Here is a 14,220-nt window from a genome sequence, read left to right on the forward strand (position 1 = left end):
GATGCCGAGTTCAAAGTAGCTAAGAGGGTGCACAGGAGAATACCGGGACTTCCCCAGGGTCCCCGCAGACCGCGGCCTCTCAGCACCACCTGCCTGGAGGAGGGTGGCCAAGCCTCCACCATCCCAGCCCCACGGCGAGCTGGAAAGCCGCAGGCAAGCAGCCGGTGGAGGCGCGGTGGGATCCGCGGTGGGATCCGCGCCGCCCGGGGCCCCGCCCTCCCGCCAGCAGCGCTTCCTCGCCGCGCTCGGGAGAGAGCGAGCGCCCCGCCCACTTCACATCTGGCCAATGGGCGCCCAGGCCGCGCGCTGTGTGGCCCCGCCCCCGCCAGGGAAACTTGAAGCTGCAGAAAAGTTTGTACAGAGGCTGGACCGGCAAGAGCGGAGCTGGAAACCACGCAGCCCGAGAGGAAGATGAACCGCCCCAGGTCAGCGCCTCGGGCCGAGGGGACCTCAAGCTGCCCCAAGGGCGTCAGAAGCGCCCTCAGCTGTAGCCGCCAGCCCCGGTAGCCGCCCGCGCTGCCCTGGGCTGGGGAGGAGGGCGGCCCGAGCCGGGTACCCAGGCTCGTTGCCACCTGCGCGTGCCGCCGCACACCTGAGAGCTGTCCGCCCGCGGACGATTCCCGCGGGCTCCGCAAAGCTTGGATCGTCTTTGAAGAAACGAAGGAAAAGACGAAGGAAAAAAGCAATCCATGATCGGGCTTCACTGACCCACTTCGCTGCCCTTCTGTTTCTCCCAAGTTTTTGAAAGCTGACCACTGACCCCAGTTCCGGAAAACTGGCAGCCACCGAGAGCAGGCTCTGAGAAGGCAGAGGTTTGGCAAGCTCCACATTGAGCAGGGCACGACTGAGGGCAGGTTGAAGGCTTGTCCAGGACATCTGAGGCTTGACCCTGGGGGCTTACGTAACTGCAACCTCCGCGGCTTCCACAGGTGAGACAGGGTTGGGAGCACTGGGCAGAGAGCGGTGTGGGCGCCCCTTGAGCGTAGCCAGGAAATGAGGAGTTCTCTATTCAAATTATCTTCCATAACTTGTTTTCAGCGAGACTTTTATTGACTCAGAATCTGTCGGGAAAACGAGCAAGCCACTTTTCCCTTGAGATAGGTCTTGTTCATCTTGGCAGTGGAATGAGTTGGGTTGGGGAGAGGAGAGAAAGACAGTATCAACTTATAAATATTAATGCCAGTAGAGTGGTGCTGCCGGCAGGACTTATCCGGAGCCTGGAGATTTCGGTAGCTATAGTTGGTAAGTGGCTACAGTCCACAATGTTGGATCGAGTTGCTCCCCTGATCTCATCAGCATATTGTTTCTTGGGAGCGGGCCTGACACCTTTTTGCAAGTGGTAATTTCTTCTCATCGCTTCTTCGTCTCTCTCCTATTCTCCACAGACCCAGCCTCGCACTCCAAGGCAGTGTACCGTCGGCCACCACCATGACCGCCCCTGGGACCAATGCATCATCCTCCCAGGCCTCCAACCCACTGAACAGCCCAGTGACCATCCCGGCGGTGATGTTCATCTTCGGGGTGGTGGGCAACCTGGTGGCCATCGTGGTGCTCTGCAAGTCGCGCAAAGAGCAGAAGGAGACGACTTTCTACACCCTGGTATGCGGGCTGGCGGTCACCGACCTGCTGGGCACGTTGCTGGTGAGCCCGGTGACCATCGCCACCTACTTGAAGGGCCAGTGGCCCGGGGGCCACGCGTTGTGCGAGTACAGCACCTTCATCCTGCTCTTCTTCGGTCTGTCGGGGCTCAGCATCATCTGCGCGATGAGTATCGAGCGCTACCTGGCCATCAACCACGCCTACTTCTACAGCCACTACGTGGACAAGCGGCTGGCCGGGCTCACGCTCTTCGCGGTCTACGCGTCCAACGTGCTCTTCTGCGCGCTGCCCAGCATGGGCCTGGGCAGTTCGCGACTGCAGTACCCGGCCACCTGGTGCTTCATCGACTGGACCACCAACGTGACGGCGCACGCCGCCTTCTCCTACATGTATGCGGGCTTCAGTTCCTTCCTCATCCTCGCCACCGTGCTCTGCAACGTGCTCGTGTGCGGCGCGCTGCTCCGCATGCACCGCCAGTTCATGCGCCGCACCTCGCTGGGCACCGAGCAGCAACACCACGCGGCCGCCGCCGCCGTCGCCTTGGCCCCGACCGCCTGCCGGGCTTCCCCGGCCGCCTCCTCCCCCGCCCTGCCGCGCCTCAGCGACTTTCGCCGCCGCCGGAGCTTCCGCCGCATCGCGGGCGCGGAGATCCAGATGGTCATCTTACTCATCGCCACCTCCCTGGTGGTGCTCATCTGCTCCATCCCGCTTGTGGTGAGTGGCAGGGGCCAGGGCCCCACTCGGCCCTATTCCTGCGTCCACCTCCCTCCTCCATCGCCCGCTCCCTGCTCTCCCTCTCCTCGGCCGCCGGCCACCGACGTGTCTCCGCCAGGTCGGGGCTGGGGTTCCCACGCTGGGCTTCTCAGAGCAGACCCAGGCTCTTTTTAGGCCTCGTCGCTAGCGAGGTGCAGCAGGTGCCTTTCCCCTACAACGCCGAGTTTCTTTCCCCGAAAGCCTGGTTTCCTCTCCCTCCCGGGACAGCCCCTACCTCTGGCTGCCTGACAGTGGCCTGGAGCCTTCCGAGAACACGCGCTGCTAAACCGCTATAGTGTGACTGAGCCCCATCCTCTGGCGGAATCCGAACCGTCGGGGACGGTGATTTCTTTGGTGTCCACTCCTTACAGTAGTAGGGTTTTTAGTGTTCTGATTTATGTCCGTTTTTTTTTTTTCTTTTGGTAGCTTATGTCGAATTTTAGAGCTTGAAGGGATATTGGATGCATTTTGGTCTAACTCCTTCACTTTACGCTGGGAGTGACTTGCTTAAAACAATCCTGCAGAACTAGACTATCAAGCTAAATTCCTTGCTCTGTGCCATGCAGTGAGTCCCCCGGGAAAACACCTCGGTCACATGTGGCCCTCCACGGGCAAGGCCCAGAGCTTCGTTCTTTCTAGGGGCCCGGAAAGCAAGGTGTTTCCGGGGACCTGTTGAGGGCAGACTGATGCACCTGGGGTATTGAATTCACATTCTCAACTGTGAGAGGTAGAGTGCCTTTCTAGAGAGATGGGGCTTTAGAGATGGTCACCTTATTTATTGCCAAACCAAAGCTTTGCAACTTGAGATGAACCTCAGACCCATCTAACCCCAACGCTGCTTCTGTAATATGACGTCATGTCTCCCTCCTAGAACACTTCTAATTTTGGCCTTCGAAACAGTGTGTGAGTTTGGGTTTTGGTACACTTTATTTTAAGGACACCATCTTCTTTAAAATTGCCTGTGCGTTAACTTTTCAAATGTTTTAAAATGTTACAAGCAGGAAGTTTGAAAGTCTGCCTAGTTCTCCTCTCTTTGCACTAGAAACCCATGGGCAGATGCACATAATACTTCATCTAGAATTTCTCATGAAAGCAACTAGTCCTGAGTTTTTCTATATCTCAAAATACCACATTCCTGGAAGTTCTAAACTATCAACTTGAAAGTTTGTTTTATTTTGTTTTTTTAATGCTGATTGGGACCATGAGAAAATACATGTTATAGGCTATTATTCCATCTTTTCTGTTACTAATACTGTTCAGAGACTTTAAGATAAAAATATTATATCTCATAAAATTGATATGTATCTAATAAAATATTTTAATATAAAATATTATATAAAATTACAGATGGATAAAATTCCTTCCATCTGTAAATGGAACTCCAAGGTGGCAGAGAGCCAGTGTACAGTAGCTTCTTGCCAATTTGTATGAACAGAAGTAAATATAATTGGCCAGAAGGGCCTTTAAGCCATCCCAGGACCCAGGATAATTTACAGAGTTAATTGAGCCACATAAACATATTTTACTGTCTGTAATGGCACCTTTAGAATAGAGGGAGAATTTAGAAGAAACAACTCTCTGGCTGGGGCCTCCTTCTGTGGCCTCTGCCTTCTGTTTTACAGAACAGTAAATGCCAGAGTGAGTGGTTGTTATTTACAGAACATCCACTTTAAGGAACTGAGGAATCACAGCTAGAGGTTTAGCAACATGCACATAACTTTTAAGCTGTGTTTTGGTTGGAGGCAAGCATGCGAAGCTGTTGATGACCACACAGTCACAGATGAACTGTTCTCTTCAAAGCCTCTTATGGGCTGAAATGGTAGATCTGATGGCAAAGCCATTTACCCTTTGACATTATTTGAGAAACAAGAGGCAAGAAATTATAGGACTTATATTTGTGGTTTGCAGACCGACCACATTTAAAGAACAAGGATTGTCTACTCTCTGTGAGGTCAGTGTTGTGTAGTGATAGTAAGTCTTTTTACCCTACAAATTGAAAATGGCTCAGCTGAGAAGTTAACACATAGACATACCTTTGTAAGTAATAAGAAATCATATAAGTAATGGTAGCTTCAGAATAGATTTAATTGTAAATTAATGATAAGAATGATGTCATTATATTACACACCCACCCACAGTTTAGCAATGACTGAAAGAATTACAAGTGAAGCATCTACAACTGTAGCCTTCCTTGGATCACTTTTACAACTTTCTTGGTTTGTTTTTTTTTTCCCACATTTCTCACATTCATGTTGTAATTTGAGTTGAAAATTTCTGAACTCTGACTTTTAAAACAGTCGGATCTATCTTCAGTTTCAGGGAAACTAATGAAGAATCTCTTTTAACTTTATCAAATCAAGTTAGTTGGTAATCCTATTTGAGGCAAATTAAACCCTTCCAAACATTTAAAATGCTTTGGAAATAATAGAGCAAATACAGTTTATGTGCAATTTCACAAATCTTGACTTACAAAACATAAGGAAAACAAGCATCACTGCAAAGCGGCCACATTTTTGTCTTTCAGATATCAGAGAAAGAAAAACGACAGTGGCTCTTAGAAGGCAGTTGATATTGAATTTAGTATAAAAGTCAATTTTAATTTGTTCTCCAAAATATATATATCTCATAAATAGAACTTGGAATGGAAATTTGAGAAAGGTTGGAAAAATTAATTGCAGTTATATAAGGAACTCTGCTGAAGTTGCAAAATTTTCTAAAGTGAGTCATAAGCAATGAAGAGAAAAGATGTAAATACAATCAACAGGGAACATTGCATGACAAGGTTTAGTGGGACAAGGTTAATGTCATTTTGTCTGTTCTGTTTATAAGCAGTCTCTGGTTTTTGAAATACAAGAGAAGCTAAAGAAATGAAAGAGTTTATGCTCAAAATAAATAAAAGGGAATGAATTCTTTAGAAATATTCAAGTGAGACAGCCTAAGGTCCTGGTGTTAAATGCTGCAGCTGGATCAATGTCTGGTACCTAATTTTGCTACGAATGTTACATTATTGTAATCCAGTCTTTGGCCTCAGGGCTAAACGGTTACACTACAGGATTTGAAAGGCATTTTCCCCAGGCACAGGCATGCTATGGCAGTATTTATTGCTTACTTGTTTCTTTTATTTTCTTTCTTCTTACTCTGAAGTACCAAGCCTTCACCTCTATTAAGAGTAGAAGGGCCAGTTTGATTCATCTTCTGCCTGGGAGGAGTGAAACTTAGGAAAATAGCTTCCTTTAAGTGTTTATTTGGTTCCTTACTATAAACTAGTTGTCTGTATAAGCCTTCATCAGCATTTGATCGCCAAAGGTTTATTAGAGTTTATTAGAGCGGAGGAGAACTGTGTAAATAGATACACTTTTGTTTACTGCAGGCAGACTGGAAGTGGAAACTAAAAGAACCTGATGGGGTTGCAGATGAGCTGAAAACCACATCTAGAGGTCCATGAAGAATGGCATAAATCCAGGCACTATTACAGCAGAACCTGAAGGATTTGATTATTTTTCAAATAACTTTGCCTAAATTTTAAAAAAGTAGCAATTCCCAAAAGCAGAATTTTAGCCAAAACATAAAATTGCAGACCCAGGAGTAGTACCTTGAAGACTGTGGAGGCAGCACATAAAAGTAAGGTTGTTTTCCCTGCTTCTCTTCTGAGTCTTTAAAAAAGCGCTAGGAAGAAGAGAGGGCTGACCAATATTTTCACTGTCTCTGCACCTCAGATTCTTCAACTGCAGATAATGACTTTATTTCATGCTATTTCCTGGGTGGCTGTGAGTGAGTCCTAGTCTAAGACTCTTTTCACCATGCTTTGCTTACCTGTCAAGGCTTGATTTTATGGAACATCTGCTAACAAGATATCTTTCCCCCAGAACTGAAGTGATTCTTGAAGGTTCTTGTTAAAATGTTGAAAGTTAAGGGTTCAAAGAAACTAAACACTTGAGAAGTAAATTTTCAGTGTACACATTGACCTGTAGAGGGGAAGCAGTTGATCTGCAGTTAAATAGTCGGTCAGTGATGCAGAGGGAAGGAGAACCGAGCTCTCATTCCACCACCCACCCAAGAACTCTCTCCACTCTCCTGTCCTTAGAGATTTTTGTCACTAAAAAAAAAAAAAAAGAGGTGGGAAGAATTTCTAGTAACGCTGTGTCACTTTTAGACCCTTCACAGGGCAGTTAGATAACTGACCACACACAGATCATTCCTTTCATGTGCTCAGAACAAGGAGCACATACAAATCCAATCACAGGTTCCCGTCATTTATTGGAAAGCATTTCTATTTCGACAGTCAACTACCAAATCAGTCTAATCAAAATTTCAACATTCCTTTTCAATTAGACATTCCCTGCCGACAGGTTAATTCATTAAACAGGAAGTGTGTGTTTTAGATACCATGCACGTCATTAACTATACCCCAAAGCGACCTCTAAGCTGTGGTTTTCATATTATTGATATAGTCCACAGTAGCCAAGCTTCCACATATTTGTACTAAGCCCTTTCATGATTTTGCTCATAAATTATACGGAGCAGAGAGCCAGGATTTGAACAGAACTGGGCATTTATCTTTACAACCTGTAGCCTTCCTTATAGCTTTCCCGTCATCACACTTAATTTGGGGTTTATCATATTTTTTCCAAGTTATGTTCCTGAATCCTAATCTCTAGCCATCCTCAACAAATTCAGAATATTGTCGTGTATGCCAGTTCTAACAACAAGCCACATGTGCAAATCTGCATCTACTGAAGAAATAGACTAATGAAATTGCAAGAGACTATATACCTTGTTTGTTTTCAGCGAATTCTTTCAAGGTGTTCCCCCACCCGCCTCCCACTCAGAGGCTCGGTTTTCTCAGCAGCACACTCTTCCAACACTGAAAACTGCCTGAACACGTTTATTTGTGTAACATACAGAGCCTGTTGGACAAGAATTGCAGAAAAGTGCTCTCTCCTCCCTTCGTGAGGCTGGAGTCCTGCTGTGGATGGTCCCATCTTAATCTGGGGTCTACCCCTTTGGGGAAGCAAATCAAGTAAAGCCTTTAAAGTGAGGCAGAGATGGCTATGATTTTTTTTGAAATCTAGTGAAGTGCATGGAGCTTTTGTTCACTTTTGTCTTCTTTTCCTTTATTCAAGTCAGTCTCCGTTGAGATCATGCTGCAAAGGAAAGCTCCATCTTCATTTTTTTTTAATCATTTTACCAGCTTTTGAGAATGTTTTCATCTAAATTTGGACTGTTGCTTTTCATACTCATCTTTGTTGCTACCCCATGAGCTCTGCTTTCCTGAGAAGACATGAAATGACCAGGTTCGCTAGCTTATATTAATTGTAAGCCCTCTGCCCACCGCCCCCCCCACACGCACCCCCTGGAACACTGAAATAAGCCTCCTTTTCATGCCTTTATACAGTAGTTTCAATTAATTACTACTGAGCATGAAGTGAGCCACAAGATCATTCTTTGCTTGCCTCTTGTCACCTTGATTATGAAAGTTCACTATTAATTTTTTTTACAACACTGACTTTTCTGAAGGGTCATAGGAATTTAAAAAAATAAATGGTAACTCCTAGTTTATTCCCTTAAATAGCTACAAATTTCATTCCTTCTATAGCCATTTCAGGTGTTAAAAAATTTCCTCCTTTCAGTAGTAAATGTGTTTCCCTCGAGGAAGCGGTGTGAGAAACAACTACCAATGAAGCATTTCAATGTTAAAATTTTAAGAAATGCAAACTTTGGATTTAAAATTCTGTTCTGAAAGAGGGTCTTGAAGTGGCTGGGCAAACCTCTTAGGTAGGGCTGTGGGACCAACTCCCAAGTAGAGCAACACTGCCACCTAATGGCTAAAAGTCTCAAATTCACCCAAAACCTGCCGGGGGTTTTTTTCTAGAGGCTACACTCAGAGGAGGGCCTAAAACTAAATCCAGATTTATTTATTTATTCATTTATTCATTTTTGGCCTGGAAATGGTCCCTTTTTATTTATTTTTTTAAAATAAAAATGACATTGTTTAATCCTCTTGAAAATAATACAGTCCAACAGAAATTAAAAAGAAAGTAAGTTAAATTGTCTCTGTGCAATTTCAAATAATCTTATCTACAGAGAAAATTTTGTTATTCATTTCCACAGTACCCTTTGACTCTTTGTGACTCCATGGACTGCATCATGCCAGGCTTCCCTATCCATCACCATCTCCCAGAGCTTGCTCAAACTTATGCCCATTGAGTTCATGATGCCATCCTAAATCCAGATTTAAATCCATCATTTCTTTTTCCCTTAAGAACCTACTGTGTGATGTGAGTAAAATACAGACCTCATGCTTTGTATTTTACCAATAATTCCATTGTCAGGAGATAATTCTTAAGCAGAAAGCTAGCTAGTCTGGTAAAACACAAAAAGCAAAATGAAAGTCATTTGGAGACCTGAGCCCCAGGCCAGAATCAGCCACCAACAGGGGCCCAGGCCAGAATCAGCCACCAACAGGGTGGGGGATCTAAATAAGGTTCTCAAAACTTCCTGGTTTCAGTAGCACTTCATCTGAGAAAAGGTCTGTAGACCTGAGGGAATCTCTGTGCCCATGCACAGCTGAGAACCTCAATGAAGAGTATGGTAGGAAGAAACCAAGATGCTTTGTTCCACTGGTTTTTGAAAGGACAGAAGGTCAGTCATCCTTTGTCTTGGTAGAATCATTTATACAAGCATAGTTTCTAAAAATATTTTAAGAGTTGTCATCATAGGAACTTCACTGCAGGGGGGGTGTGAGTTCTGTCCCAAGTCAGAGAACTTAAGATCTCACATGCTGTGTGGTTTGGCCAAAAAAAAAAAGGTAGTCACCATATACTGTTGTTCATTCTAGTACACTTTTTATTTAGCTGTCTTCCAGAGATCAAGGGAATAATTTCACCTTAGAGCCATTTCACTATTTTATCATATGAGAGTTACAGGGCTGTATGTAATTGCCTATCCAAAATATTTAGGACCAAGTGTGTTTTAAATTCAGAATACCTTGGTTTTTAGGAAAGTAATTTAGTAATCTACTATGTAATATGTAATATCTCCATCAGAAACTGGAGTGGTACCTCTGGAGCAAAACATGGGAATATTCACATCAAGTGGACTAAATAAAATTATAAATAGCATCATGGTCTAGTCAGTTCAGGTTTTTGCAACCAAAAACAACAAATGAATATCAAAACAACAGCAACTTCTTGATAAAGGATTATAGACCTGTAGTTGATTGAGGTCTAAATTCCGGTATAGGAAGAAGTAGAAATACAGTTACATTCCATTGATCTAGCTTCATTTAGAAATGTGTCATATAAGTTGACTTTTGCAGATTAATGAGATTTATTTACATGTTTTAGACTTCTTTTCATCCAGTTTATTATAAATCTTTCTAAAATATCCCTATTCTTTCTTAGTGATTCATACACCATAAATATTATTATACTGTATGACAAAGTGGCAGTGTCATCAACTCTTCTTAATGTTAGACATGTTTGCCCTTAGTTAAATGGCTCCAGCTATGCTTTTATAGTTCTTTCTTCTTTTTATGGTTTTTAATGCATCTTTCTTGGCTGTGAGACTCACCTCTTACTTATCCCTGACCTAAAATAATTACTAATGGCATGTAATAATTATCAAATAATTATATTATCTTAAAAACCACTATTTTTATATGAATTATTGTGAGATTTTTATATAATGATCCTGGTAGAATTAGAAGTAAGACTCAGATAGCATCATCATCCTTTAACAGTAAAATTTTGGGTTTTTTGGTGTGTGTCTTCTGTGTGTGTGTATTTATATACATATATATATTTATTTAGATATTGACATATAACATTATATTTATTCCAAGTGCATAGCATAATGATTTGATATTTATATATATTGCAAAATAATCACTACGATAAGTCTAATTAACATCCATCCCCATGCTTAGTTACAAGATGTTTTTCTCATGATGAGAGCTTTTAAGATCTACTGTTTAGGAGTAAACATGGAAGTGTATGTTTTACAAGTGCTTTTTCGAAGTAGATTCACAGATATAGACAGCAAACTAGTGGTTACCAGTGGGGAGAGAGAGGGGGGTACAATATAGAAGTAGGGAATTAAGAGGTAAAACTACTAGGTATTAAGTAAGATACAAGGATATATTGTACAACATAGAGAATATAGTCAGTATTATATAATGACTATAAATGGAGTATTACCTTTAATAATTGTGAATCACTATACTGTACACCTGTCATTTACATAATATTGTATTTAATTTTAAAAAAGAAAGTAAGAAGTGCCTTTTCCACTAAGGAATAAAATGATAATTTTCCTCAAGTTTACAAATTTATATTTTCTTCACTGAGTCTGGTCTGTCCAGAGTGCTCCTGGCTGTTTATTCTAAAACGCTCCAGAGATACAAAGGAGGGCTGGATTCCAGTGGAGGCTTCAGGATGGCTTCAGAGTGGCAGATGTTGAACAGAACTATAGTTCCCAAGCAGCAGGGAGCCATTGAAGGTTTAGCTGCCAAGTAACATAATCAAATCTGCATTTGAGAAATAATCTTCTGGTGGCAGGTGGGAGGATGGTTTGGAGAGAACAGGAAGTGGAGATGAGAAAGCTAGTTTGATGGTTGATGCATTAATCTAGGTGAGGAATGCAGTTAGAGGGAAAAAAAATGGGAAAGATTTTCTTTTTTTCTTCTTTTATTATTATTTATTGACACATAATTGGTTTATGGAAAAGGTTTTTGAAGTAAGAGTTGATAACACTAGATTATTATTATTGTAATTAGGGAACAGCTTCATATAGAGAAAATAAAAACTATTCTCTGGCCATTCTAGATGATAATAGATTCAAATATTGGTTTAAAATTTCCAAGTTTAAAAGTTTCTCACTATTCTGTGAGAAAGCACAGAAATGAAGTTAATAAAATTCTTCTCCAGGAACCTTTATGCCTATGTTACCTGTACACACATTGCATTCTTTTATCCGTCTTCGACCTAGAGAAGATATTCATAAGGTAGTTACTGATATATTAAAGTTATACTAACTTGATAAATGGTAATTGGTGGTCTTCCTGGTTCTATATACACAGCTCTTTTCTTGGAACTTTTTATTTTTTTAACTTAAAAAATTTTTTTGACCATGCACCAGGGCATGCGGGATCTTAGTTCCTCTATCCAGGGTTTGAACCCAGGCCCCCTCCATCGTAAGTACCAGTCTTAACCACTGAACCACCAGGGAAGTCCCCTCTTGGCACTTAATAGAAAACAGGGCAGCTAATGTTACTAATGGCTCAGTCGGTAAAGAATCCACCCGCAATGCGGGAGACCTGGATTCGATTCCTGGGGCGGGAACATCCCCTGGAGGAGGTCGTGGCAACCCACTCCAGTATTCTTGTCTGGAGAATCCCATGGACAGAGGAGCCTGGCGGGCTACGGTCCATGGGGCCGCAGAGTCGGACAGACTGAGCGAGTAAGCACGCACAACAAGGTTACTACATTAGACGTTGCACGCAAATGTTTTCCCAGTTGATGAATGAATGCTAAACACTAAACGTGGGCATCTCCTTCACGCAGGTGCGGGTGTTCGTCAACCAGTTATATCGGCCACAATTGGAGCCAGTCATCAGCAAAAACCCGGATTTGCAGGCTATCCGAATTGCTTCTGTGAACCCCATCCTGGACCCCTGGATATACATCCTCCTGCGGAAGACAGTGCTCAGTAAAGCCATAGAGAAGATCAAATGCCTCTTCTGCCGCATCGGCGGGTCGCGCAGGGAGCGCTCGGGGCCGCACTGCTCAGACAGCAGAAGGACGTCCTCCGCCGTGTCGGGCCACTCCCGCTCCTTCCTCTCCCGGGAGCTGAAGGAGATCAGCAGCACGTCGCAGACCCTCCTGTACACGCCGGAACTCAGCGAAAACGGCCTCGGGGGCGGCAGGAACCTGCTGCCAGGCGTGCCCGGCGTGGGCCTGACCCAGCTAGACAGCACGTCGCTCAGGACTCTGCGGGTATCGGAGACCTCAGACTCCTCCCAGGGGCAGGACTCGGAGAGCTTCTTACTGGTGGACGAGGTTGGCGGGAGCTGCAGGGCTGGGCCCGCCCCCAAGGGGAGCTCCCTGCAAGTCACGTTTCCCAATGAAACGCTGAACTTATCCGAAAAATGTATATAGTAGTGAAGGGAAGACATACAGCACTATCTCTGGAAGCTTCGAAGATCCCGTGCAATAGACACCTCAGTGAACTGTTTGGCCAGTGCTGAGAGGGCTCTTTTCATCCTGTCACGCACGTTAGAGAACACCCGGGCTTCTGAGCACTTTGCAGACAGACGGGTTGCTCCTTCTGGGTCCTGAGGTCCGAAGCCTTGGCTGCCACCTCGCTGTGATAATAGCGTTTCAGTGACAACTTGATGGCTGGGAAGATGGACCCTCAGTTTTCCTACTTGACAGGCGGACAGCATAAGTTTTGCTATTTTCATAAAATCAGAGCTTTATATGTGGCACACGGCAGAAGTCCATGTACAGAAGGGCTCTATTCCAATAAACCATAAAGGACTGTCTTGTGGATGATTTAAGGGTCTCACTAAAGCATGAAATGTGAATTTTATTGTTGTAAATATGACTTAAGGTATTTAAAGTATTTTCTTCTCTGTGAGAAGGTTTATTGTTAACACGAGGTATAATAAAGTTGTGGTAATCCCTCTCCCCCCATAACCAGCTGAAGTTGCAGATGTTAAGATATTTTTCATAACCAAGGTCAGGCCATGGTGTTGAAAATTCAGTGAGTCAGATCTATAAAATAAATACAAATTTTTAAAACAGTTTAGCACTATTAAAGGAATAAAGCAAAATGCTATTTAAGACATGGACATTACAGGCCAAAATATTAAAAGTTCTTTCCAAGCTATGTGTAATACATAGTGAAAAATGTTTAGTGATGCTGCATGTATCTATCCAGAAAACTGTGATTTCAGGAGAACCTAACATGCTGATAAATATTTTGTACTTTTGTCTTCATTGGCTGGTACTTTTTAAAATGTAACAAAGCTTTTAAAAAGTGTTAGTAACCCATAATTGAAGTATGTAATATAAAAAGTAAGCAGCTTGTTTTCCCCCTTGGAAATGTGTATAGTTTTACTTTCCTAAGGAATGACTTAGAATATTCTTTGATAAGAGAAAGGCAGATTGCACCATGAAGGGTTTTAAGGGAGGTGTGGAAGGATTGATTAAATTAGCCTTTCACAGATGTCACAACAGAAGGGGTACAAAACTTGGGCATGTAAGAATCATCTTCTAAAAGTTTTGTGTAATGCTCAGTCATGCTGTACACACATCTGAAGCACCTTTCTCAAAGAAATATTGAGCATGTTTTGTTGCTTATAGTGTCTTTGTGAATTGCTTGGTTGTAATTAAATTGAGCCTGATAGTAATGTGGTTTTAAGAAGCAGTTGTACCAACTGAAATTATTTTGGAGATTATAATAAATAAATACACTCAATTGGAGTTCCATGTCATCAGTTTTGGAAACTTGTGTGATTTTTGTGTGTTTGTTTCAGGTCATCTTCCATCTTTTTAAATTGAAATATTTTAACTTCTTTATTTTACAAATAATGTTCAATGTAAAGTTGTAAGAATAGCACAAAGCCTTGGAGCCACTTAATAAAGAATAGCATTTAGAAACCAAGATCTGAGTGCAAAGTGTGCTCAAAATTACCAGTTTGTATGGATGGAGACAGTATTATGCTTAACTTGCTACATGTAAATAATCTAAATATTTATTATTAAAACATTAGCATAGACTTGTGGCCTTTCCCACTTGTAAATTCTCTAGATCTCTGCTTTTCAAACTTTAGCATGCATCAGTCATCTGGAAAGCTTGTGAAAA

At 43.0% G+C, this 14,220-nt stretch overlaps 1 protein-coding gene across 1 annotated transcript; it reads left to right on the forward strand.

The window, feature by feature from the left end:
• Window positions 1–321: 321 nt before the first annotated feature.
• Window positions 322–13,849, forward strand: PTGER4 (prostaglandin E receptor 4). The gene is made up of 3 exons (XM_020879647.2): window positions 322–929; window positions 1,386–2,313; window positions 11,916–13,849. Exons 2-3 carry the CDS (start codon window positions 1,429–1,431, stop codon window positions 12,507–12,509), a joined length of 1,479 nt encoding a protein of 492 aa, XP_020735306.1. The 5' UTR covers window positions 322–929; window positions 1,386–1,428; the 3' UTR covers window positions 12,510–13,849.
• Window positions 13,850–14,220: the final 371 nt, after the last annotated feature.

The sequence above is a fragment of the Odocoileus virginianus genome, chromosome 14 (genome assembly GCF_023699985.2).
Source record: "Odocoileus virginianus isolate 20LAN1187 ecotype Illinois chromosome 14, Ovbor_1.2, whole genome shotgun sequence".
Taxonomy (NCBI): domain Eukaryota; kingdom Metazoa; phylum Chordata; class Mammalia; order Artiodactyla; family Cervidae; genus Odocoileus; species Odocoileus virginianus.

Coding starts and splice junctions, on each gene's coding strand:
- PTGER4 (XM_020879647.2), top strand. CDS start 1,429: ATGACCGCCCCTGGGACCAATGCATCATCCTCCCAGGCCTCCAACCCA. Junction 2,314..11,915: donor TCTGCTCCATCCCGCTTGTG/GTGAGTGGCAGG, acceptor TCCTTCACGCAG/GTGCGGGTGTTCGTCAACCA.